This window comes from Halictus rubicundus, chromosome 8 (genome assembly GCF_050948215.1).
Source record: "Halictus rubicundus isolate RS-2024b chromosome 8, iyHalRubi1_principal, whole genome shotgun sequence".
Taxonomy (NCBI): Eukaryota; Metazoa; Arthropoda; class Insecta; order Hymenoptera; family Halictidae; genus Halictus; species Halictus rubicundus.
The window spans coordinates 8,514,369-8,541,004 of record NC_135156.1 but is presented as its reverse complement, the minus strand read 5'-3'; the positions used below and the strand labels follow the sequence as shown (position 1 = coordinate 8,541,004).

The following is a 26,636-nucleotide window of genomic DNA, read 5'->3' as shown; positions in this document are numbered from 1 at the left end:
ATCACAGTAACAAGTAACAAATTTATTTATTAAAAACACTACGCTAATATAAATACGAATGATTAAAGTTTCAGTAAAAAATAGATTATATATTTAGTTAATGAAGTGAAATGAACGATCATGATTCTATAATAAAGCACTGTTTAAGACTAAGAAATATAAATATGTTATTGCTGTGTATTGGATAACAAGAGTACGGAAAAGGACATTACAAAAATGTGAACTTGCAATAAGTATATACATATGCTAATGTATATTCCATACGCGTGTATGTATATTCTTATATAAGAGCATATGTGTGCACAGAATATTCTTTCATCATAAATATAAAAGCTTATTTTTTCATAATTTATAAATGCAGAAAATATAAAAATATGCAATATTCAAATTGTTATAAAAATTTGTACAATTTAATTTTTATGCTATAAGCGCAATTTTTTTTCAAGGGAAATAAATTGTTTGAAGTTTAACTTCTTATATTTTGCGTTAATAAGATGCTATAGAATTACTTAATTTTCTGTACTAGTGGATTATAATATATATACATATATATATATATATATATATTACTTTGAAAGTAAATCTTCATTAAGCTCGTATAGTAACGACTCTAGCATTTGCAAGTTTATTGTCATTTTAAACTAAAACGAAAATCCAAAAATAAATTATTGAAATACTAGCTACAGTCAGGCCCCTGTACAGGCTCGTGCTATTAATGATAAATGAGTTCACGAATTATTTCCTTGTTACCTGAGATAGATCGAAGTGCTTGCTTTATTGATACTTTTTCGGAACAATATGTTACTTTTTTTCTATGAGTATATCTCATAAGCGTTTACAGGAGAGCTAGATGTCTTTCAAATGGACCCCTGTAAAGGTTTACAGATGGTCTGGAGGCGAGAACCTTTACAGGGGTTTTACTGTATATAAAATGTACTATTCAATTTAATAGTGAAAGAAACTTTATGTAATATCTATAAATGGTATGTGTCACTTATAGACTGCGGATCTTTATGCAAAATAAAACTTTTCTGCACCGATTATAAGAAGTGAAAGCCAAATAAAAATTTAATTTTTCCTTAAATCATTTTCATAAGTTGAAAATGATATGCTGACACTGTTAAATTCTTTTAAGCTTTCTACTGTTTTAAATTTCACATAGTAATTTTTTTCATAAATGCATATAATCCACAGTCTAGTCATGTACCATTAGTAAACAAACTTGATTTCAAAATTCATTTTCAACCAAGTAATTTTAGGGTCCTGAGCGTTAAGAAATGAATCTAAAATTTCAAGAGCATTAAAGTACATAAAGAAATGAAAACTAATTAATACAACTTCAAGAAAATAACCTTTTAGTATTAACTATAATTTCCTGTTTTAAAGAGGGATTTATGAAAATAATTTCAAAATTGTAATATAAATACATAATTCAATGAATTCATTTTCATCTCTTATCTTGTATTTTAAACTATTATATGCTCGTCGAATTTCAGAACCGTTTCTTAACAACTGTATAAACAAGTATATTACATTTCTACTATTTTAAAATTCAAGTAGCTCATTAAAAAAATTTAAACTAATCAATTGGTATAAGCATTCAAGTTTAATTAGCTGATTAATATGATAAAAATATATTTATTTAATATCAAGATGCAAAATGTAATTCTTTATAAGTTAAATATAAACTTTTGTGCATTATAGAAGCTACATAATTGGTATTAATAAATTACTATATACACTAATTTTATAATAATCTTAATCAAATATTGTAAAATAGAAATATACAATTTTATATAAGAACGTGCAGAAATGAGGTATTTAATAATAATAGTATAGTTGATTATATTAATAAAACAATGCGTTTTAATCAATTATTTATTTACGAGAAGAAACTAACTTTCCATTTTATGAGAAAAAATAAGACAAATAATGACATTATAAACTATTACAAATCTTTTCTATATGTATAGCTGTCGGAAAGAGATAGTAAAGATAAAACGTTTATGTCTGTATAAACAAAGTTGTATTAACATATTTTTTCATTTTCTGTTGATAGTAATTTGTACAAATAAACGTAAAAGATCGAGACAGATTCAAAAAATACACCTACATGCAGTTGCAATAGTAAGTGTAGATATGAGTATATTACAAAATATATATAATATATTATTACAAAAGCAAAAAAGAAAAGGAGTACAAAATTCTAATGTAATACATTTCCGGTGCAATATTGTAATTCATATATATGATTATAATCTAATACTTTTAAAACATGATTAATCATTTTAGGGTATTGAGATTTCTCATATATCGTTCGTGCATGAGAAGAAGGCACGCGAAATGAGAGTGGAACAACGGAGGATCTCAGAGACCCCCACTCCGCTAGCGTAGTAGCTAGCTCTGTTCCAGTCCTATTCGATAGGTTTCTTCATTTTCTTCTTCATGCGATTAGAACTATTGCGAAATACTTGTATCGTGAAGTAGGGATATCAAGTAGTGAAGCATAGATACCTAGTTTCTTTGAGCCTTCTTCTCGTGGACAAACGATATTTGTAACAAATATTTTGTTATTTTGTTCACGACATTTGTAACAAATATTCATACCTGTAAAATATGATGTACACAAGTACTTATAACCCTGGTCAAATAATTGACAACATCAGATACAGTAATAAAAAGACGACATTGTACTAATAGATACAATAGGTCGATATATACGTTGATACGTCGACGTACTATCGACGATTGTACGATATTGTACTGTTGTACTTTAATCACTAATATGTTTCATGACCGGGCAAGGGAAATTGAGAGCAGAATGTTTCTACTTCATCCTTTAAAGCTAAAACTTTTTGTTTTATACATTCATCTGTACTCAGTACCCTTTTGAAATCAACAACTTTGGGCCCAGAAATCTTTGTTACTTCCTTGGCAAGCAATAACGCTGAAACAAATTAAAAATTGTGCTTACACATTGTATTTAAAGTTATATATCGTGTTTACTTATACTGTAATCTTTATTTGAATGTCGACATACCTCTGTGTATGAAATCAACAACTTTATCAATATCTTCCTCGACCAAACCGCGAGTAGTTATTGCTGGTGTACCAAGTCTAATACCACTACAATTCACTGCACTTTTGTCGCCGGGTACAGTATTTTTGTTGCAGGCAATAGAAATTTCTTCTAAAATTTTTTCTGCTTTGGCTCCTGTAAGACCTGCAGGCCGTAAATTTACTAGAAGCATGTGTACATCTGTACCCTCTGAACTAATTTTATAGCCATGCTTCTGAAGTCCTGAACAGAGTCTCTTAGCATTATTTACAATTTGTTTTTGATATTGAACAAATTCTGGAGTTTTAGCTTGTTTCATTGCTGTAGCAATGCCTGCAATTGCATGGTTATGTGGACCACCCTGTAGGCCTGGGAATACTGCATTATTAATCCTATCTTCTATGTCATACATAATATTTTTGCCATCTTTCCCAATACTTCTAACTCCTTTACGGAAGAAAATAACACCGGCTCGAGGCCCTCTGAAAATTAAAATACATAATGACAATTATGTTTTCTCTTAAACTGTATAAATATCGAATAAAAATTGGATAAATTACCTCAAAGTTTTATGAGTAGTTGTCGATACAACATCGCTATATTCAAATGGACTAGGAATTACTCCAGCAGCAACCAGTCCTGATATGTGAGCCATATCACTAAATAAATAAGCATTATGTTCATCTGCTATTTCTCTGAACCGCTTGTAATCTAAACATCTGCTGTAGCAGGATACACCTGCTATTATAATTTTTGGCTTAAATAATCTTGCAGTTTCAGCTAACTTTTCGTAATCAATGAGACCAGTTTGAGGATCTACTTTATACGGCATCGATTCAAAAAATATTGATGTTGCTGAAACTTTCTTAGATGCACTAAAGAAACCTGAAAAAATTTTAAAAATAATTTATAAAGTTCATGCAAATATATATAATAATATATAAAAAGTTTAGTAAATCTAAATAAAATCTTAATATCACCATGAGTAAGATGGCCTCCATCAGGGAGATCTAATCCCATTATACGGCCATGAGGCTCAATTAAACCTGTATAGACAGCAAAATTAGCTGGGCTTCCTGAGTATGGCTGTACATTGCAACCCCATTCCTCTGGATTTAAATTAAATGCTTCTAAAGCACGCTTTTGTGCTAACAATTCTATTTCATCGATATATTCATTTCCTCCATAATATCTAAAAACATTATTAGAACATATAACATCTTAAATGTGTATAACAGATGAAAAAATAATAATACATAATGCAATCCAGAAACATACCTTTGTCCAGGTAAACCTTCGCTATATTTATTATGAAGACAAGAACTTAAGCACTGAAGTACACTGAGGGTTGTAAAATTTTCACTAGCAATTAACTCAAGGCTATGTTTTTGCCTGTTTTTCTCCTGCTTCATCAATTCAAAAAGTTCTGGGTCTGATTCCCAAACATTACTATGAAGTAGGTTTGGCATGTTCTAAATAGGATGTAATATCTTTTAAATTTACATAATATATTGATGTTATAAAAAAAAGGAGTTACAAATAAATTTAATTTAAATTTACTTTTATTTTAACATTACTGCTTTTCTAAAAAGACTATAGTACGAATGTTACATTCATTCCATTCAAAGGAATTTAGTTAATTACCCTCTGCACATTATAGTATAATACAACATAATTGGTGTCTATTTATTCGAGGATATTTACATTATATCCGAAACATGAATATAGAAAAATTATATAAAATTTAATTCTGCTATTCAGTTTTACAAAATGTTTAAATATCATCTCAAATTTAATTTAATAAACTGATGCAACTTTGAACAAAATTGCTATATATACCATACAATCATTTACTAATTTTATTTATTATATTTAAAATATAACATTCGGAATGTTTTTTCTTTGAAAGATACATATAATATTGTTAAACTAAACTCACGAGTTTCGGCGTGCAACAGGTGGACGATATATATAGGTTACGATTTGAAACTTTAAACAGTTCTGGTGGGTACCCTTGAGTAACACGTTCTTTTATACGCTGCATTCGAGAGATTAGCAGATCTTCAACCAATTGAAGACTGCGCCGATTTAAATTTGACCAATTCCGAAGCATTTCCAAGAGTTTCCTAAGTCATGATAAATAAACATTGTATACGCAATATGATTTTAGATTTTTAATATTTTCTATAAATTCAGTCAGATCATGTGTTTGCAAGTCCATCATCATATCTAACCTAGAACTTCTTTAGAAGAAAATATTCAAACAACGGCGCCGTGAAATATGGGTACCTAATGCGCATGACCTACGTTCAATTGTTATACAATATTTAACTACAATTTCACAAGTTTTAATGTCCAAAATTACTTAGTAATCCGTTGAGGATTTAATTCTGTGAAGTAGTTATTTTTGTGCCAATAGAAAATATTATCAGATGTAAATTGATTTACTTTGACGTAGATATAAATCGAATACTTTTTTGCCCCGTTTCGAAATATATAAAAAGAAATAAAAATATAAAAATTTAAAGAATGAATGTTCTCATTTTAAATTAATAATATGCATTATTGATACAATGCCTTTTAAAATATATTATTCTGTAGATGACATAACTTATTACTCACTATAATTTTTCCTCTTAGCAATAAACAGTACAAACAGATGTTACGATTTACGATTTACTGTAGCACCACCGCATTGAAAGTAGCTCACGATCGATGTACTTTCTTCGGCTACATGTACAACTCCATATGTTCGTATCGCATTTCGTACCAGCCAAACCAGTATAATTTTATCAAGACCTTTTGAACGTTTTTTCTTATCACACTATATGAAACAAAAGTTCAAGCATTTCCAACACTAAGGACTTCCCTTCCCTTAGTATCTTTCAATGAAAAACTATGACAAAGTATCTGTTAAAAAATAGATATACAAAATAAAATTAATTATTTCTATTGATAGTTAAATATAGACGTAATCGATTGAGAATGATCAAAACAAACACTATCTAAAAAGAAAAAGATTTACATTTTGTTGTGGAAGCATCCCGCTTGTTGACAAAATTATTTTGCAAACATTGATCTTGCTCTAACATTTATTAATCTATAAAAAATCATATTATGTGAGATACATATACATAATGTTCGATGTTAGTGCTTCACATAAATCAGATGATTATTTATAGCTCAGTTTTATGTTATTATACCTTTAATTGTATGCTAATAAGTAAAAATACATTTGTAGTGTATTAAAAAATATGCTACAAAAATTTAGACTAAGGAACAGGTGAGGAATTTAGCTAAGCTGTGCTCGAGAAACCTGCAGACATTAAGAATGAGAGAAAGAAAGTAGATACAGATTCATAAAAAAAAGGATATACGCTACAGCAGGCGAAGGAGCAGAAGGAGAAATTGAAGGGCAGAATGCAAAAAGAAAAATATAATAAAATTTTCTGTGAAATAAGAATGAGGATTAGATGAAGAAGGAAGGAGTAGGCCCTTTAGAAGATCCGTAGACAAATTGAATAGTGTAAGGGTAACCTGACACTGATTGTAAGGAGGTTAAATACTGACTAAGGGAGGTTAGATTGTGCAGGAAGGAAGAACGGCTGAAAATAAGAAAACTGAAAGAACACTACAGAGATACGTAGACAGAGGAGGGGAGAATATGAGAATGTTGATAAGCATATTGAGGAAGGATAGGGAGAAGAAGGGTGTATGGAAAATTTGAATAGGAGAGAAAGAGAGAAAACGTAGATATAAGAGAGATAGATATATACAAAGAATACGTAAGGGGGAGAAAAGATATTGAAAACAATGACGACAGAAATTATGAAAGACGTTACAGTTTTGATTACATGTAAGATTTAGAGCGTTGAAAACTATGGAAAGAATAGTGACAGCGAAGCAAATAATGACAAGCAGTGAGCCATATATATATAGATGGATACATACAATTAATCCTTCAGTACTATATAAACACTCAAACTTACATTAGCTACTATAGCTACATATAGCTTCAGATTAATATCTTTTTAATTATTTCACTGAAAAATTTTTGAATATCCAGAATATTGAATTATTTAAAAAATGGTGTTCCAGTATGAGCATACTGTTGCTATTTAGCAACACGTTATTACAAAATGATAACATGCAGTAGTGTAAGATAAGATCAAAACAAAATATGAGGAAATAGCTTACCAAACAAATTTTGTTCACTTGACGATAACTATTACAAAATTAGCCTTTTAAAATATATATAATTACTCTGAAATATTTCATTTCGTATCGTAAAAAATAATTATTGCAAAATTGTTATTTTTAGTTTGTAATCGTAGAATATAGAGTGTGTATGAAAGCGAAAAATACTTGACTCGTAACAAACAAGCATTCATGTATTTATTGTGACTTATTACTTTACATTATTTTATTATAATGATGCAAAAAACGTACATATATAAGTCGACTGCAATTGTATTTATTCGAACACCGTTCAAATAAATTATTTTCCTTAAGAACACATTTTACTTTTTTAAGTGAACTTATTTAGCTAATTGTCTATGTAACAAAAAACTGGTGTCTTCATAATTATGGGATTATGATAGAATTAAAGAATGAAAAATATCATGGAACATGTTTTCAGTCTTCTTTAAAGAAATACAAGAGAAAGCAAATTAAAAATTAGTTTAAGATCTTTAATCAGATCAGTAAAGAATTTCTGTGTAATTTATTTAAAAAATTATGTAATAGTACAGTTAAAAGATTCATAGTGCTTCTGTTTAGGATTGACAGGTTTCTCAAATAATTGCTATTGCCACGAATACTGCTAAAGTAAATCGTTTTAAACATATTATTACAATAGGGCATGGCAGTTTGTATGTCTAATAATGTTATAGTTTACTCAATAAAAAATGCTTTAGCAGCAATTACCAAATAAAATGCATTGTATAATGTGTAATAAATAAAATATGTAATTTGAGAGAAACATATAATATTCTTACATAATATAATACGACTGATTAAATTCATAGAAGACATCTGCACACTTTAAACTTTTTCATTATTTTTGTCCAATACATGTTTTATGAATAACTAAAATAGACTGTTTAATAACAACGAATTTGCACAAAATAAATAACAAGTAACTTCGGTGATGATAGGAAAATATTAAATGTTGTATGTAACAACATATTTACATTTTAGTATTATTTAAGAAGAGTTTTTGTGTAATATTTATGTACAAAATTTTCACCGAGAAATGAGGTCATGTGTAACACATAATCTTATTCAATGTTGCTACTAGGTAGTTTTTATAATATTTTAATACGATTAATTAATATAGTTTATAAAATATGACTGTCGTAATGTTAGCTTTCTAATACTATACAAGAATAATATATCAGAATGTTCGCGTCAATAAAAATTAAGACATGTCAAATCAAATTGCTAGTGTCAGCAATTCTTTTTTATTATCAATTATTTTCTTTATGCACACTTGCATTATAACCTCCTTTTGCTTAGAAAATAACTATTGAAAACTTATAGATAACATTTACAATCGCAATCGTTCAGCTGCTACAAAAATATTAAAACATGTTATAAATAATTCAGACGTGTTCTTCCTCTGTGGATCATGTATGACATGTGCTGATAATTTCAGCTTTTATTGCAGAACAATAACTTAATCAATTCTCTTTCTGTAAACCGTTTATGATTACGTGGAAAAAATACACGATTACTATTAATGTCATAAGTATTGATACTAACTTCAACTAATAGAATCTATGTCATTATTGATATTCATGAAGAAAATAATAATGATAATGAAATATATAATGGATACATATTTGTATATATTAACAACAAAATATATTTTATGTTTTCAGAATATCAAAATTAACATGCTCGATTTAATTTCCTCCCAGTAAAAGCTGTCACGTTTATGTATGAGCTATCAAATTCTTGTCTACTCAACGCTACGTCTTATTCAGAATGTAGTTGTACATTCACAATTACTCCGATATCACTAGAAAATTTCGAAGTTCAGTGTTTCAAAAACACTTTTGCATTTGGCGCCACTTAAAACCTTTAAGTTTCTACATTTTCCATGTTCCCCCCTCCCCCCGTCATTCTAATACGCAAAAATTGGGTATAGTAAGTTCCTATTGTTAAAATTATATTTTACATAATGGTAATACTAACGATGTTGCAAGAGATATCGAAATTAAATTTGAAAAATGAAATAACCAATAATATAAGTTAGATCTTTAACGTGTAAAACGCATACATTGTTAAAACAATGGTACCAAGTAGTCCAGATACCTGTACAAGCATGCTTCAATTTTTACAGAATATTGCAATATTTCCTCACAACTCCAACGTCCATCTTTCATTATTACCACAATACTCTTCACTGGTTTGTTTTGCACTCTTTATGTTGCAGTTTTACTCTCCAATCTTGAAATATGCTTAAGAAACATGGTACAGTGAAACATATTAATTCTTTTTCACGGCAAGAAATATACTTAATATTGTTGAACAATTTATTATCTTAAAAGACTATATTTAGTTAAATAAACTAATTGAAATTTTTTAATTTCATATGATTTAAATTTTACTTTACAATGAAAAATCATAATTTCTTTTCAACGACCGAGACGAAATACTATATCAGATATAAATAATTGTATTTGTTAAATAAACTGAATAAATTGCTCTATTTTATTTTAATATTTATTGGATTCTCAGGTATTTCGAAACTACGAAAGATAAGCGCGATTTGTTGAATGACTATCATCACAGTTACGACAGGAAAAAATAATAATTGAAAAAAAAAAGAAACTATTACACAAGAGTTCCCGTATAATATATCGTAATTAGTATCCGAGAGAAAAGTATCTGGAAGCAATTTGTATGTAATAATTTGCAAATTGTGTTAACGTATTACATAATTAATAAAGCAATGAATCGTACAAAAATAAGCATGAAATGATTTTTCTTTATAAACGACCGTTTAGATTTTCGTATATTTAATATAACTATTTGCATTAAATGTGCAACGTGTTGAATATTTGCTATCCTCGAAGCGTTCTGTTTATTTCTTAAATTAAAATTCTGCCTCGTTAATGTGTTAGTCTACTGTTATATATTTGCACAGTTTACTAGAGTCTCGGTAAAATATATTAGGAAAAGACGCATTGAACGCACACAGACAAAAGAATATATTCAAACGCAAAAAACTCCAGGGTGTTTGGAAAGCAACTCAAACAAATTTTGTTAAAAAAACATCTGGTTGGTATTTCATACAAATTTTTTATATAACAATGTTAAACAATACTTGGATTACATTGTTTTTAATTAAAGAGTGATACCTATATTTTTCACTTATGATTAAAGGATATTATAAACAGAATATAAACATTTTTTTATTCGAGAACGTACTTCAGAGTGCAGAATAATAAGAATTATAGGATCAGTATCAAACTGCGTTTCAAACATCCTGAATATAATATGAAGAAGAAGTGTGTAGACAATTCTTTTCTGATTATGAGTTTCAAGTATTACATCACGTAGAACAGTACACAATGTCTCTTTGGATCTTATTAAATCAATACAAAGATTTTACGTGGCAGGATCAAATAATAAAGATCTCAAAAAAATCAGGCTCCTCTATAAGAGTAATGTGATGCTTTCATTCATAAATACCTCTTTCTTTCCTGACACAAGGATTCTTCATTCTGCAGTTGTAATCCATATTCGCTTTCATAATAAAATATGTATTTAAACAAATTCTTGTTCGTGACTGAATCGAATGCATTGAGAACGCTGCTTTCAAAAATACTTATAAACGATTGCCATCAAGCGACAAATATATTTACAAATACAAAAACTGATTTCACAGATAGAAGCGTCTAATCCATTTGTTGGTGCATAGTGGAATCGATGTTGTGCCATCGATCCAGCCACTACGTAAAATCCCTGTCGATTCGAAAGGGTGAACTTCCATGATTCATAAAGCGTCATTGTATGGTCATAACACTCTCTTAATCCATCGTATACAAAGCGTAGATTTACCTTTCGTTAACATGATCATAATATTAAAACCACGCTCTATCTGGCTGAAGAATCGAATATATAAACTCATTCCCAACCATTTTGTGTCAGACGACGCTTTCTTATTATAGAATTGTATAAATTATATGAGTGGCTGCCTAATTTTATTCCTCTTCACAGGATGAAAATTTAATTGTAAATTTTAATAGCCTTTTCGAGGTAGTTGATACGAGAACGCTTTGGCGCTTTGTTGACGTGTTCCAAGCCAAGCCAAGGCCTGTGTGGCGATGTGCCTGCGTATAAAAGTGGATAAGCTACAAAATTTATTTCTCATCAGCATCAATTTAAAGTTTGTATAACGAAAATGTTTGGTTATTCTATCTATTACATTCTACTTAATTCCATTCTTATTTATTATCAAATAATTGCTTTCTTTTCGTATATACTTACTCTGACTTGGATGCGTACGGAAATCTGAGAGCTTCACAATGTATTCTGGCGAATCCATAATAAAGTGTGGCTTTCCCATTGTCACCAGCGCGAACTTAAACTTCAAAGTTTTTTTATGAATTCTCATAAAATATCAAATAAGATTAGATTAAGATGCCTACCTTTTCAAATTCTTTTTCTTGTACTCCTAATTTCTTCAGTAATCTCTCTTTCATTTTTGGGAAAGGTTCACCCTGTAAACACAGAAATGAGGAAATATTTATAGGGGATAGAATAGATAGTAGTGCGTGCATTTATAAAAAAAAAAATTAAATACGCAGCAACTTTTTGTATATACGTATTCCATTGTGATTACCTGTTTAATTTTAAAGAAAAAGGGAATACCAAACGTCGAGAAAACGTCCTTGTGAAAGTGTGCAACGGGAATCAACATTTCGTCTTCTGCTAGATTCAATTCATCGTTTGGAATTTCTTCTATCCTATATAATTTTGCGCCAGTTGTATTTAAGTTATCTAGGGGTACATCTTCTCTTGGACCAGGCGATAATTTATTACAATTGATTTCTAGTATCCTTAACTTTCCAGATCCATTTTCCGACAGTTCCACTTGTTTCTTTGCTTCTTCGAGTAAAGTGGCCACAGTTCCATTTTTATTAGGATAAAGAATGATTTCCTTTTCTTCCTTAAGAGATGGACCAACCCATATACATTTAAACTGCTTTTTGTTTTCAAGCTCATTTACTCTAATACTGAGCTGCTGATAATATAATTTCTTTGTTTTTGGCTTGCAATAGGAAACCAAATCTTTCAGTGAACCTTCATATGTACATTTTAATGGATGCCCAGGTGAGTCTTTGTAGCTATAATTATGTTAGAACATGAGTGATAATATGAATACACATTTGAAGAAAGAAGATAAATTAGAATGTGTTGCAGTCATATATTTGTAAAACTAAGTGCAGTAATGTCTTACTAATGTGCGCATTATGTAACAAATGCATCCACTTGCTTTCATCGTTTACATTACGTCAATGCGTGACTGGAATTTGTATAATGTACAAACGCGAAATAATATTTAAAATGTTAAAGCAATCATAACTGTAAGTAAAAGATCTATTTTCACTTACAATGAAATATAGACAATGCAAAAAAAAAAAAAATAAAAATATTTACAAATTAGTTATGGTGGCTTGTACTTTACAGTATGAATTTTTATGATTCCACTTTAGATGAAGAAAGATACTAAATTACACAGATCGGTTCTAAATGAATTCATATAAATACATACAAATTGAAAAAAAAACTGTTCAAAAACGTATGTCCATTTCGTTAAAACTTTATAACATTTATGTAATTTTAGAAGTATTTGTTCTACTTCTAGTCGAATACTATACAAATGAACTACTATTGTATTCGAAAAATGATGGGTTCTTACTTTTGACATTTGAAAAACTGTAGGAGATATGGATCTGTGCCAACTCTTTGTGCCACAGCTCTTGCCATTTGATCGTATGTCATTCTTAAGGAGAGTTCCATTGTAAAGCCTGGATCATTAGGAATCGTCTTGTCGCAAAATGTTACTTCCACTCTGTGAAATAGGTCCCTGGAACAAATTAAAATTTTGTAATGCAATTGCTGATAACAGAATCAATTTCTGAATCAACTATTTGGGTAACTTACTTAAAATATTCTCTACACGTCGGAAGCTCATACATTTGATTGTCTCCTTCTTTTTGAAAAACGATAATATCGCCATCCATTAATTCTTCAAGGACTTTTTCTAACGGATCTGTTAAGTTATCAATCTTTTCAACCAAATTTGGTTTAATTTCTTCAAAAAGCGCTAATTCTGTATCAGGTGGAAAGCCAGCCCTTTCGTTTAAAATAGGTATAAGTTCCTCTATGTAAAATAAGTCATGTAAATTATTTTCCATCATCAGGAAGACAAAAATATTTATTCTAAAGTAATGCACAATAAAAGAATAATAACAATAGAGCAACAACACTTCAATATTCTAAAGAGAAAATCGAATTGTAAGAAATGTTTGACTCTTTGAAAATGAAACTTACGGACTTTAGCGGTGACAGGCATATAATGATGACCACAATAGTGTATCTTCTTATTTTTTGGATCATACAATTTAAAAAATAATAAAACATCGGTGTCTTTATCGAACGGTGGTAATGCTGTCAAATCTGAATCTGGAGGAACAAGTTCAACAAATACATTCCACGCATTTGGATTTTCCGAGCACTGGTAAATCGATTTCTGTGTATCAGGTTCTAATTCGAGCGGCATTGGTCTACAGGTATGATTTGAACGCACATTCAGTGGCCACAAACGAATTTGCTCTATTGGATATTTCTGTAGAAAAATGCCAGCACATTAGATACTTGAATGGTATTAGTGTTAGTTGGAATGAATCATATGAGTCATTCTTAAATATTATGTTTCGAGTCACCTACCGTACTTGTAGATGATCACAAAAATACTATATATAACCAAGCTAATAGCACATAATAAGAAGTCACACCAATACTTCAGCATTAATTAATTCATCATGTATAACGAAAAACATTACCGGTAACAATATCATATGTCAATATAGTATTGTGTGAGTAATAGCATGAAAAATTGTTCAACAATTACACTTACCAAGCTATCACTCAGCAATTCGAGAAACTCGTGCAAGGTACACTGCTTACGTACGCGAAATACACGATACAAAGCATGCTCTGGATCATACAAGTCATTTCCTTGGTGACCGTCAAAGTTATCCTCGAGAAGGACGTTGACGGTTATATACAAGTATGCTTCTGTTCTTTCCTTTCTTCTTATTTGTTCCAGCCTCTTCTCCTCTTGCAACCTCTCCACCAGCTAGACCAACAAAATTAAAATTATCCATATACATACTAAATTCGTCTCATTCGTAATTTTTCCTCATCTGTCTTCTAAAATTTCATTTTTAGAAAAGCAGTGTACTAGTATCATGCTTTTGAGATTCGAGGACAGATTCTGATCGAAACACCAAAAGAATGAATTTCGTTTTTCGTTTATGTAATTTTAATTTTGTTCATCTGCCGCAATACAGACTACTAAGTCAAACGATTACACAATGAAAATTATTCAGCTATAAATTATGGTACCGAGTATTCTAATGTTAATGCAAATAACAAAATATATACGCGTGTTATCTAACTTGAAAAAATCAGTAAATAATTTCGTATTCAGAAAGAGTATTTCCATTTAACAGACAATAGATGTAAATTTCAAAAATTTTTAGATTTTATGTTGTAAATTAATTCCGAAATTTTTATGATATACAACATATAGTTTTCTATTATATATAAAATTTCAGAAAGTTATAAAGTTCGCAGAAATTTGAAAATTCAAATAGACATACTCGTGTGCATCAAATATTTGTTTTAACATGTAACCATTATTTGTGCCGAATAATAATAAAAATGTAATGTATGATCACAGCAGTGTGGAGATGCTTTACAATAAGAAATGTTAAACAAATATGTTTTAAATTAAAGCATGGCTGCAAATTTTCAATAAATGAAAATTAATCATGGTTTCTAAGTAACTAATGTGAATTCTATTTTTTAAATTTTCTAGTACTCAACAGTTTATTTCATACTTTTTCACTCTTTTTATGTCTAAAATATTAGTATATTATTTATAGGTACTTTATAGCTATTACGAAATAGTATTCACTCTGTCGATGATCATTGAGTTTTTTCAATTTATTAATATTTAACAACAAATAAATAGGTGGCATCTGTTGATGATTATATTGACTATTAACATTGACGAAATTTAATGAATTAACGACTCAATTAATTGATTCAGACCTTATTGTAAGGTTCAGTATACTACTGTTCTTATTTACGTTAATTCGAAGTGTTAATTTACGAAAATCATAGACTTGATCATATAAATCACGTTTCACTTCACTTGTTAAACGATCTTCATTAAATAATAAACACACTATAGAAGACATGTTAAGGAAGAAGCCGACATTATTAATAAATCCTACTTATTGTTCATTTCTCTCCTTTATCCATTAACTTTATATGTTTCATGAGTTAAGACTCATTGCTTCAGATTTGAATTCTAATAATTATCTCACTATAGTAACTAATAAGTCTTTCATGCCCTTATTTTGCTTATAGTATATTCACACATTTCCAACCTATTCTGCGATATGTCTGTGCATCCTTCACTCAAAGCTTTAAAATACTACAATACAATTATTCGTTTCAGATATAATATTGTACAATATTTATTACAATAAACATTTTTAAACGATACTAAGGCTCATCATCATTACGCCTAATAATCAAATTCTATATCAGCCCGATTGTGATTCTTTATAGTATCTGAAGTGTAACGCGTACATTAATTATAGCTGTTTCTCTTCAGTCAATTAATATGTATAAATATATAATATGTATATTATATATGTATATGCATCGATTATAAACAGAGTATTTGTCTGAAAGTTGTCCTTTTTAGGGTATTATTTTACATGCCAAATCAGACGGAAAAGAAAGTGACGAAATTGTGGCTTAGATATAGTTTTTGAGTTGTTAACAATTAAAAATCGTCCTGGACTATGATGATCCAATAATGACACGCATGATTTAGGCCAATATAAGCGCGAACAGTGATACGTACCATACGCTTACGTCGAAGATGCAATATGGGACTATGAATAACATTTTCTATTAGAAGCTCATACCCAAACTATTATACGTCTTTAAACTTACTCGCAAATTCATAGAATTATACTAATAGCCACCTTTGTGAATCTTTGTGTAGAACTGGTTGATACACTTATAAACGCACAATTTTATTCTTAAATTCATCCACTCGCATGCACGCGTACACATCGCTAGTGTTGACATATAATAGGAGAATGAACGCCATCACATTTTTCATATTTCCTTAAGTCAAATTAACTGACAACACAGACTATAATCGATGAGAAATGCTTCTTTCATAGGAAACAGTCTGCATTTTTCAATTGAATTACAATTATAGTTTTAGTTGTAATTGTAATTTTACTTTAATGTTAGTGTGTGTTAAACATGTATTGTGTGTTGTTTAAAGTGGTCTAAGTACAATGAACAGCAAGTATAAAATTGATATCTTTGATCTGGACAATTGCAATGTGGGGTAAACATTAATATTTAGCAAATGTAGAGATTTCAGTCAACAAATAGATTTAATGTCATGTAATGTTTTATGTGAAAATTTAAAGAGAATATATCATATAGGTCCTAAATTACGAAATCATCGTAAGCGTTTGTCTCTCATACGATACGTCACTGCTCGTGCTTTTGCTGGCGTAAATCACATGTCACTAGTCACGATTTTGAATTATTAATAATGTAGTAATGCAGCCTTTACTGCAGTTTCGTCACTATCAATTTTCGTCTTATTTTAACGCATGGAATCACCTTTTAAAAGGATGGCCTTCTTTATTCGAACACTCAGTATTTATTCGATTTATTTATTATAATTATATTTATCATATAATTATAATAAATGTACAATATATGCATACGAAATATACAACATATATAGTGTATACATATTGTAATATATATATATATATATATATATACATATTATAATGTATGTATATTATATTATATACACATACATTATATATATATATACATATTATTATAAAATTTTTAAATAACAAAAAAATAAGTTAAAAATGATCAAAAATTTTATTTTCTTCGTGACTCAATCGTCCATACCAAAAATCCTCTGTCAAACAATTAAAATATTTATATCAAACTAGAACAAATCTCTATATAACACGAATTATAATTAATATACATTTCACATGATTATAATGCAAGATTTTACATGTAATGTTCAAAATATTTGAACAAGACATAGTTAGGCAAATGTAGTAACATTCAGCAAAATAATGCGCGCGTACCACTTTCAAAATTATTTAATGTGTACCTGAAAGTTGGACACTATGTATTTAGTATCAACATTTGGTGATATAACAGCCTATAGCTGATAACACTATAAATTTCTGTTCATAAAAAATATTAAGAGAAATCTTATAACAAATATCTGGAAATATCTGTGTATGTATATAGAGACATTAAAAAAAATATTAATTTATTAAATTTAATTTGTGAATCTTATTTTCTGATTAATCCATATATCCAAAATATTGAATCTATTCAGATAGGTTTCTATTTTGATAAACTCATTTCATCTTCGCGTTTAACCTGTCATAATCGTGTCGTGAATTTTTTTATCTTATATGTTACGAGCTAATTAGCTTAAAACGTATTTTTGAGAAGTAGGAAGAGTTTCATCGAAAAATAATATAAACAATTTACAACTCTTTCCAGTTCTTTGTATCGGTTTCCCTTGTTTATCATTTCTTAAAAGTCATGAATATAGAGATTTGGATTTCGAGAACTTTGAGTACACGGACGAAGAGTCGTAGTCTCTGTGTGTGAGTCTTTGATTGAGTCAGTCGTGTCTTTGTCACGTTCAAGTTCGCTCAACTCCTGGGAAAGTTCTCTTTGAAGGACGTTTCTGACCTCTTGAGGTATATCCTCTTCTTTAACTTCTTGCAAGACGTTTTCCAGTTCAGAGTTCCTTATGTACACCAGCATATAGGCGTTCGTACAGTGTTTCACAGCCATAGTCATGTCCTCATCCTGACCACCGTAATTATGATCAATGGCTTCCTGCTTTGTACACCTTGAGACGACGTCATCGTCGAATTTGCACCACTGTTTCAGAGTTAAGAGTGTAATCAATGATTGAAAAAATAATTATTTCAGAATATACAATTCTTCAAAATTAGAATATCTGAATATCCATCATTAAATGTAAATGCACCATTATCTCTTAAAGGTATTGGAAGTACGAAAAAAAAGCGTTTACACGGATGTTAATTAAAAGTCAGGTGTACATTTTGTACTTTGCTTAATTTATATTTAAATGTGCGAACAAATCTTGCAACATTTGACCATTGTGTTTAATAAATTAATAATATTCAATATTTCAAGAAATAATGATCTATTTACACTTAGACGTAGATACGCTATGTACTCAGAAAATATTATTTTATTACTATATTTTTACTAGAATTTATTATGAGTTATTTATTTGTAATTCTATATATTTAGTTTTATCAGTTTAATATAAATATATAAACTACACATACTTTCCCATCACCAGCTGGATTGATAAATACAACGTAATGACCACCATGATTATCTCCACTGTGAACTAAGACTGCATGCAGTGTGTAATCTGCACTCGTGGCTTCTTTATTTTGCAAATATTTGTCAAGACTTATTTTGTCATAGAATTCAAACCTTTGTAAAACGTAACATGTATATATATTTTTTAAATATATTATAACAGATAACATATCATGATTTGAAATCATTTCAATATATTATATCTAACAGAATGTTGTTTACCTGTCATTAAATTTGACTGAACAATCTGTAACTGGGTCATATTGAAATCGCATTAAATGCAGGTGCAAAACTGGTGGAAAAGATGCAAAGATAACTCCTTTTTCTGCTTCCTGCAATCCATGTTCTCCTGCATCATATTTATTATCACCATCCAGACTTTCAGTGCTTACATAGTCATTAAAGGATTCGTAAACTAAAATAATAATAGTTTCGTATACCATTTTATACACTGTAATGAACACAGATTCTTCACCATAACAGCAAAGAAAACTGATTAAAATGATTAGTCACTTACTATTCTTCTTGCCCTTTATATTTAATTGTATGTCATAGAAAGTTTCAACTCTAGTTGATTTATAATCAATATTTTTACACTTAATAAATGACACCATTTTCCCTTCAAATAATTTTGGTACAGTACCCTCCACACATGTGCCTTTCATTTTACTTTCCAACTTATCTAAAAGCTGAAAAGGTTACAAGTAAAATATATGAATCTAACGAAACTCGTTCATTAGATTAATGTCTTATTATAAACTTGTTCTCCTACCACTCGTAAGAATTCTTGTACATCGTGTTGCATAAACGAATCCAGTGTTTCCCAACCAAAACTTTTAGTTAGTTTTTTCGTACCTACTGGCTTGTCAGAAAATTGTAATTCATGAAAAACCCTTTGTAAAGCCAAAGCTACACTCTTACTAGAATCATCACTTTCTGTTGGCATTTTATAAACAGCTTTTCGTAACTGAAAATAAATGTATAGGGAACTGAACATTCGTGTCTCTTATGAGTCTTCAGTTTTATCTATGCGATCTCATTATTATATAAATACAAGAGATACACAAATCAAGCTTTGGTGTCCAAACAAAATAGTTTTAGTTGTCTTTAAATTTAATTTTAATTGTTTCTATTATTCGTATAAATTATTTTTTGAGACAATTCTACATTACAATGAAATTAATATTAGGTACTGTCCATTGCTCTAAAGGAATGAAGCCGGAAGGACTGGGTGTCTGATTGGTTATTAGGTACACATGATTTTGCTATTAGTCGAAATGATAATATCTTCATTATCGTCAACACTTCTTTATCTAATATTTTATACGTTTAACTTACCTGATTGGTAAAATACAAAGTTTGAAGTAAAGAATTCATATAACATGTAGCACCTTGATTTTTTAATCCTACAAATCCAGTATGTTTTTTACTATCCCAACTGACACCATGTGGAGCATCAGCCATCACATGAACCTATTTTAACAAGTTCAATATTAAAACTTTAAATGGAAGGAGAACTTTGTATGGAATTACAAAAAATTAATTTTGTTTCATTTTTATTTTGCAAACTTGAATTTTACTGACCTCAAGTGTAATAGTATCATCTTGAATGTAACCTTTATCGGGATCCAAAAGATCCTGCCACGTCATAAAATGACTAAATCCCCAATCATTTTCTTTACTATAGAATAGATGTTGAATCTCTAAAAAAAGTATATACCTGCTTAGATAAACGTAAAAATATGTATTCTCAGTTGAGAAAAGATAAACAATAGAACGAGAACCCGAAAATTTTGGGTACCCGATGGCCGGGGCGGGTCGAGACGAATCGGGTTTTCGAATATGCTAGGGAATGTCAAAAATTGAGAATTTCCAAGAACCCATCCCGATCCCGAATAAAATTCTTGACCCGACATTTTCGGATTCTCGCACACCTCTAATAAATTTTTAAATAACAATTCGAGTACAGAGAAAAGGGTACTTAAAGACAATAGAAATGAAGTATTGATATGTTACGGTATACTAACTTCTGCTAAATGGCTCTTGTCCTTCTTTGCAAGAAAGTAACCGAAGCTCTGCATTTGCATAACAACTCCATGATGTTGATTCACTTTCTCCATTACATTGAAGATAAAAACCAAGTGATCTTTGAGGTGGTCGCTCCTGGGTCTGACTCGACCTTGGCATTACCATTATTTTCCATGGCAAATTACGAACGTAACATGGCGGTGACAACTGAGTATCTTTCATTGCAGAAACATTTTCTACTACGAAGCGAAATATCACCTCTGATCTTGCTTCATCTAGTAAAAGATAAAAATAATGTTGACATTTACAGCTGCTGACAGCAATATCTATATTATAATAAATTTTATCAAATCATATAGTAGAATGACCAAACTTCTACTCAAGAAAAATTTGTGCAATGCAAAGATTACTAACTTAACATAAGCATTATACATATTAATCTAAAAATATATTTGAAAATACTCTAAATGTTACTAAAAGAAAGGTCAATTTAAAATTATCTAACTAGCTAATCACAAAAATATTTACCAAAAGCATTGAAAAAATATCTATTTTAACCTTCTGCGATGCATTAATAAATTAAATTCTTTAAAATCTGCACTTATTGTTGACATAATTTTGAGGTTTATGTATGATCTAGGTACAAAGGAATAATTAATGCACTAAAAGTGGTTACATTTTTTATGAATAGAAAAAAATGCATGGTATTTTTAACATAACTAGACCACGAAGTTTAGGCATTTTATAGTACTTTACATTTTATAGTCTGATAACAACAAATTCATCTATATTGATAGTCTAATAATAATAAATATAATTCTTTCTTCTCACTATATGTATATTATATTATATATAAATAAATTTTAATTTTATGATTAATTGAAAAATGAATAAAATTATAAGTAAATGAACAAATCTCTCATCTAAGTGATGTTTTATTTTAAATTATAATTGTGATGACATGAAGTCTTTCATTTAAACGATGTTCTATATTAAATTACAATTACAATATATAGAACTGCTTAGATCATAGTAAAACTACACAATCATATTTTTTTCTTGCTAACTTCTGACATACACAATGTAACAAATTTCATGACTAGTAAAAACGTATGTTGGACAAATTTGGATAGATTTTTATTCTTAACAGTGGCATCATACTTACAATTGTTAAATTCAAAAGTTTCAAAAAATATATTCACTGCTACACTATAAATGATGAGATTACAATTCCATAAATGGACACGTATACACATTTCTTGTGGTTTCCTGATTACTAAGTTATAGAACAGTCACTGAACTTTGATTGCTCATATTTTGAACAGAACAAAACTTTTTAAATTTATGGTAACATGAAAGATATCTATACTTTTTGTTTCTCCAAATTTTTAAGATCACCATCAAAAGTGGAAATACGGGATGGTTGAATCATAATATTTTTGTACTAATTTTATATTTTATAGAAAAAGATAGAATATTCAATATGTTCACAATTAATATAAACTTGAATCTACATGCGAGTAATTCTTATAAGCTGTGAAAAATAATCACAACTATTCTAATTCCTTTCATCTTGTACCTGTTTTGATTACTGTAAAGCGCATCAACAATTTAAAAAATTGAGCACAAAAAAATTATAAAATGCACATATTTTACAGAGTTATAGAAGAACTCATGATTGAATCACATACATTATTGTACGTTTTATTTAACTCTTAAATGATAATATTTGTTACCAACTATAACAGAGCGACTTATTGAAGTATGTATAAATTAACCTGATTCTTTTTTAAATGCAACACTGGAGAATTGAACGAATGGACTTTGATCTTAAGATATATTTTGATTTTAAGATATATCTTATTAATCATTCTCTTATAATTTTCGGAAGTCATTTGATATGATGTACCATCACTATCAAGAATAATCATTACCAAATTAAAAGCATCAATTGTTAAAGAATATTGGAATTGTTTTGGGTTAATATAAAGTAACAATTCTTTTTTATACAAAAAATAATTAAACATATTAAAACAATCTTATAAAGCTATAGTTTTAACAAAATGAATATTTTATTTCTCATATATTACCTTCTCCCATTTCTTGATCTTGAACTATACAAGTTAATTCTGATTCTCCGTTCATAGGACTAGTATCATTACCATCTCCTCCACCATCATTTGGTGTTTCTAAAAGGTTAAAATGAATGTATGTCTTTTGTAAATTAAATATAGAGAAAGATAATGTTTCTTAAAAATAAGAAATGTATTAATTTCCATGAACATATTGAATAAGGAAAATTGTATAAACTATATATTGGTCCACATTTAACTAACTACACATGAATACGAACATAAGTGCACGTTGTATTTGTTGTATTTTATGCGTTATACATAAGTAAAAGAATTACACATGTTCAAAGTAATAGTTGTCTACAGTCTATAAATTGAGTATAATGTATAAATCTGTAAAAGATTTATAAAGATATTCTTTTAGTAATTTACACAAATATTTGACAAAAGGAGTTATGTTGTCAAATTTGAATCGTTATGACATGATTGAAAAACAAATGAGTACTTGAATCAATTGAAGAACTATTATCATTTACACATGTTCGGTGTATAATAAAAAAAATGGACAAATTTTTAATGCCCAATTATTATGAGGACTGTTCAATGAAAAATTCATTAAATTTTTCAAATAGTTAATATTATTTTTGAATGAGAAGAAACATTCTTGCATATATATAGTATATATAGTATATACATATATACATGTATGTGGGGGATAGGTCATCAATTATGGTAAAAATGAAGTGGGAATGATAATAAGGTTCAAAAAAAGTTCAGATGATCAAATGTCTTTTGATCAAGCAAAACTTTATTTTCAGAAAAATGAGTTTCGAGATCAAATATTCATGCACCTAACTAATATCTGGCATAATGAAATTTTTGCTTCAAATCACTACGCCATGACTGTTTTTATATACAATGCAACAGTTTTTAAATCTACTTTTTTTTTCTTAAAATAAAACTTTCAATAACAAAAAGTTATTTCATCATTTTGACTTATTTTCAGCCATATTAATGTTTAACAACTGTAATACGGACGAAAGATTTTAATGAAAATAATTAAAAGATACGAATTGCAATACATGAAACACATATATGTATCTTTATATATACATATATATATATATATATATATACATACTTTTTTTAAATATATGTGTGTGTATATATATATATGTATGTATATATCTAGAAATATACATATATATATAGAAATATTTTAATACGTATTTATATTATGCATAAATGCAACAATAAGTAATGAAAACGTAAGTAGAAAATATTAAATATAATTTTTATAATGGAATGTTATAACAATGAAAATAGATCGCAACATCTACGATGTTATAATGTCAGAAATACTTTTGATAACCTTCAAAAGCAGAAATAAAAACATTTAGCTAAGTTAAAAATAGGAAAAAAGGTACATGTAATCAAATAAAGAAGGATAAAATATACCTTCCTGCGTGTCCATTTCTTCGACTTCATTGACCTGAACTGGTGCCAGGTTGAGCTGTTTAAGATTTTCCTGGTCGTTAACGTGGTTCATCGCAATGCCGATATTGATGGTCGTCTTGATTGCGCCGGGAACCTCGGAGGCGGCTGCCGCCGTCGAGGTTACTTCTGTAGGTAGTTGAACTAGTGTAACCACAAATGAATTTCGTGCACAAAGTGATTGTTGCCGTTCAATATACTGACTATTTTCGTCGAGGACGGATGACTTTTGCTTAAGCAAATTCTGCTGAGACTGCGGCTGTTCGATTCCAATCGCAACCAGATTCGCGTCACTACCACCACGACTCGAAAACGACGTTGATTTACTACACGAAGACGATTGATATTTGCTTGCAATGCGTCCAATTTCTGCAACTATCAAGTGCCCCCGCTGTTTTGGGGGACGCCCACAACATATATTCTACCTTCGTATATGATATTTTTCGTAATTCTTACGTTGTTCTGTGTCTTGTCGCCACGGTTGTATGTTGTATCTTTTCTTATTCTTGTGCCATCTGTCTTTTTTGCTCTTCTTAGTTTACACTAGTTCGCTCTTTCTCGCCCGATCCGAGAAACGGTTTTCGCACCGCAGGACCGGCGCGCTACTAATCGGGAGGCCTACGTACTTCTTGCGAACCCCGACTCTTTAGGTTTGGATCTTAATATTTGTTCCAACCACTGCCAACAAACCCCTATGTAAAGAAGTTCTTCTATCGGTGCTTCGAGGTTTCTAATGTAGTCACCAGTGCACACAGCTGACGTTTTCACGAACAACGATAGGACGATCTGCTTGGATGATCGTCTCTCAAATCTCTTTTACGCGAAAATAAACAAAATGGCGACGAGCCACACTGTTCTGGGCCTGCCTAACTGTCCTGCAGACAATTCTTACAGATCATGGAATTTTTGCAACTCTTCAGATAGCATACCCAATGAAACATTTTATTTTATAGTCGCGGGAAATATAAAATAGTTAGATACAAAATGTGATAGATGAAGTCTTCGGTATCTTATAAAATTGCATGTCTATTTGCAATAATGTGAATTAATGGTGTATTCATACATGTCAATTGATAGTAAATAAGCTTGTCAATCAAAATCTGCCTTCATTACAATGAAAGATGCACATAATGATACGTAAGTTGCATATAATACGATTTACAAATGTATCAATGTAATATGCTAAAATAGATATACACGCAAATTTTACGTACTCATATATGTATAGTTATACGCGTATGTATTTTAATAACAAAGTTTAATGAATCGAAAGCCTTTTTCTCCCTACTTCAACCACTCAAGAGTCATCAGCCACAATGAAAGTACCCGCTTACTCTGTAATGTATTCCTCTCTGGTAATATTCTATGGTCAATTGCAATGGTTCCACTGTACTCACGTCACGTGTAACACTGTTGGTAATGTAACACGGAGGACTACTTCAGAGGCGAAACTTCGACGTTTTCCAAGAACCGCGTTTCAGTGCGCACACAGAATATTGTGGTGCCACTGATCTATATAGATCAGTGAGTGGTGCGCATGAACACAGACCAGGTATAGGAGTAGACCAATCACCATATGGGATTCCGTGTCTCACGATCTGACATACTGATACGCCCTCTAATCTGACGAACCATAAATGTTGTAACTAGATCCACGAGAACTTTAAACCATATACCTATGATAAATGATAAAGACAGAGAGGATATTCCTCTCTGGTAATAGAATTCAAGGTACAGAATAACTTTTAAATCATGAACATTCTCACGGTATTTCATGTTGTGAGACACGAAACAGCATAAGATGAGATGACTGAACTGGCATATTCCTACATCTCGTCTGTGATATTAGTTCCACCAGAGTTCCACAACATTAGTTCCGACCGACACGGTAGGATGTGACACAGAAATGGTAAGGAGGTGATTGCTCTACTCCTATACCTCGTCTGTGGCATGAATATGAGAGCAATACGCAGTGAACAGAGCTGCAAAACAAAGCGATATCGACAAACGAAAAATTTATTCCTCTCTCTATTCGATATTGAAGATTTTAACGAAATTGGACGCTTAAGTTAAATTTCAATTAGCGTTCCAATCTTGTTGATTTTCCTTATAAAAAAAATTATAGATACTTCTTGTATCTTTCGAGCATAATATATATATGACTTTTTGGAAACTGACAATGATAATGTAATAACGTAACTGTTTTATAAACATATTAAATT

The 26,636-nt window shown here is 29.8% G+C and overlaps 2 protein-coding genes across 10 annotated transcripts; both read right to left on the bottom strand.

Moving 5' to 3' along the window:
• Window positions 1-32: 32 nt before the first annotated feature.
• Shmt (serine hydroxymethyl transferase) lies at window positions 33-5,920 on the bottom strand. 2 transcript variants are annotated; one of them, XM_076791368.1, is made up of 7 exons: window positions 5,681-5,920; window positions 4,998-5,184; window positions 4,337-4,530; window positions 4,039-4,250; window positions 3,619-3,943; window positions 3,041-3,540; window positions 33-2,947 (listed from the first exon to the last, which is right to left on the bottom strand). In XM_076791368.1, exons 2-7 carry the CDS (start codon window positions 5,169-5,171, stop codon window positions 2,781-2,783), a joined length of 1,572 nt encoding a protein of 523 aa, XP_076647483.1. In that variant the 5' UTR covers window positions 5,172-5,184; window positions 5,681-5,920; the 3' UTR covers window positions 33-2,780. The 2 variants fall into 2 exon arrangements, with proteins under 2 accessions (XP_076647483.1, XP_076647484.1); XM_076791369.1 differs by having other exon boundaries at window positions 4,998-5,174.
• A 1,524-nt stretch (window positions 5,921-7,444) lies between these two features.
• Usp7 (Ubiquitin-specific protease 7) lies at window positions 7,445-25,313 on the bottom strand. 8 transcript variants are annotated; one of them, XR_013082605.1, is made up of 21 exons: window positions 24,871-25,313; window positions 24,619-24,805; window positions 24,379-24,543; window positions 22,939-23,037; window positions 20,848-21,123; window positions 20,405-20,523; window positions 20,159-20,293; window positions 19,593-19,787; window positions 19,338-19,509; window positions 19,043-19,235; window positions 18,781-18,934; window positions 18,149-18,343; window positions 14,214-14,435; window positions 13,628-13,922; window positions 13,238-13,457; window positions 12,993-13,160; window positions 11,913-12,417; window positions 11,719-11,790; window positions 11,558-11,657; window positions 11,129-11,421; window positions 7,445-11,032 (listed from the first exon to the last, which is right to left on the bottom strand). XR_013082605.1 is itself a non-coding variant. In XM_076791363.1 (20 exons), the coding sequence occupies exons 3-20, from the start codon at window positions 24,467-24,469 to the stop codon at window positions 11,297-11,299; spliced, it is 3,336 nt and encodes a 1,111-aa protein (XP_076647478.1). In that variant the 5' UTR covers window positions 24,470-24,558; window positions 24,619-24,805; window positions 24,871-25,313; the 3' UTR covers window positions 7,445-11,296. The 8 variants fall into 8 exon arrangements, 6 of the variants coding, with proteins under 6 accessions (XP_076647478.1, XP_076647475.1, XP_076647479.1 ...); XR_013082606.1 differs by having other exon boundaries at window positions 7,445-9,522; XM_076791363.1 differs by having other exon boundaries at window positions 7,445-11,421; window positions 24,379-24,558.
• Between the last annotated feature and the right edge of the window lie 1,323 nt (window positions 25,314-26,636).

Bases quoted from the DNA above. Each gene is read 5' to 3' on its own strand.
- Usp7 (XM_076791361.1), bottom strand. From the start codon at position 24,469: ATGAACCACGTTAACGACCAGGAAAATCTTAAACAGCTCAACCTGGCA. The intron at 19,788-20,158 runs GTAAGTTAAACG...ATTTATTTTCAG, and splicing joins CTTTGTATTTTACCAATCAG to TTACGAAAAGCTGTTTATAA. The intron at 11,658-11,718 runs GTAGGCATCTTA...AAAACTTTGAAG, and splicing joins AAGAAAAAGAATTTGAAAAG to TTTAAGTTCGCGCTGGTGAC.
- Shmt (XM_076791368.1), bottom strand. From the start codon at position 5,171: ATGCTTCGGAATTGGTCAAATTTAAATCGGCGCAGTCTTCAATTGGTT. The intron at 3,944-4,038 runs GTGATATTAAGA...AAATTTTTTCAG, and splicing joins TGGAGGCCATCTTACTCATG to GTTTCTTTAGTGCATCTAAG. The intron at 2,948-3,040 runs GTATGTCGACAT...AATTTGTTTCAG, and splicing joins TGTTGATTTCATACACAGAG to CGTTATTGCTTGCCAAGGAA.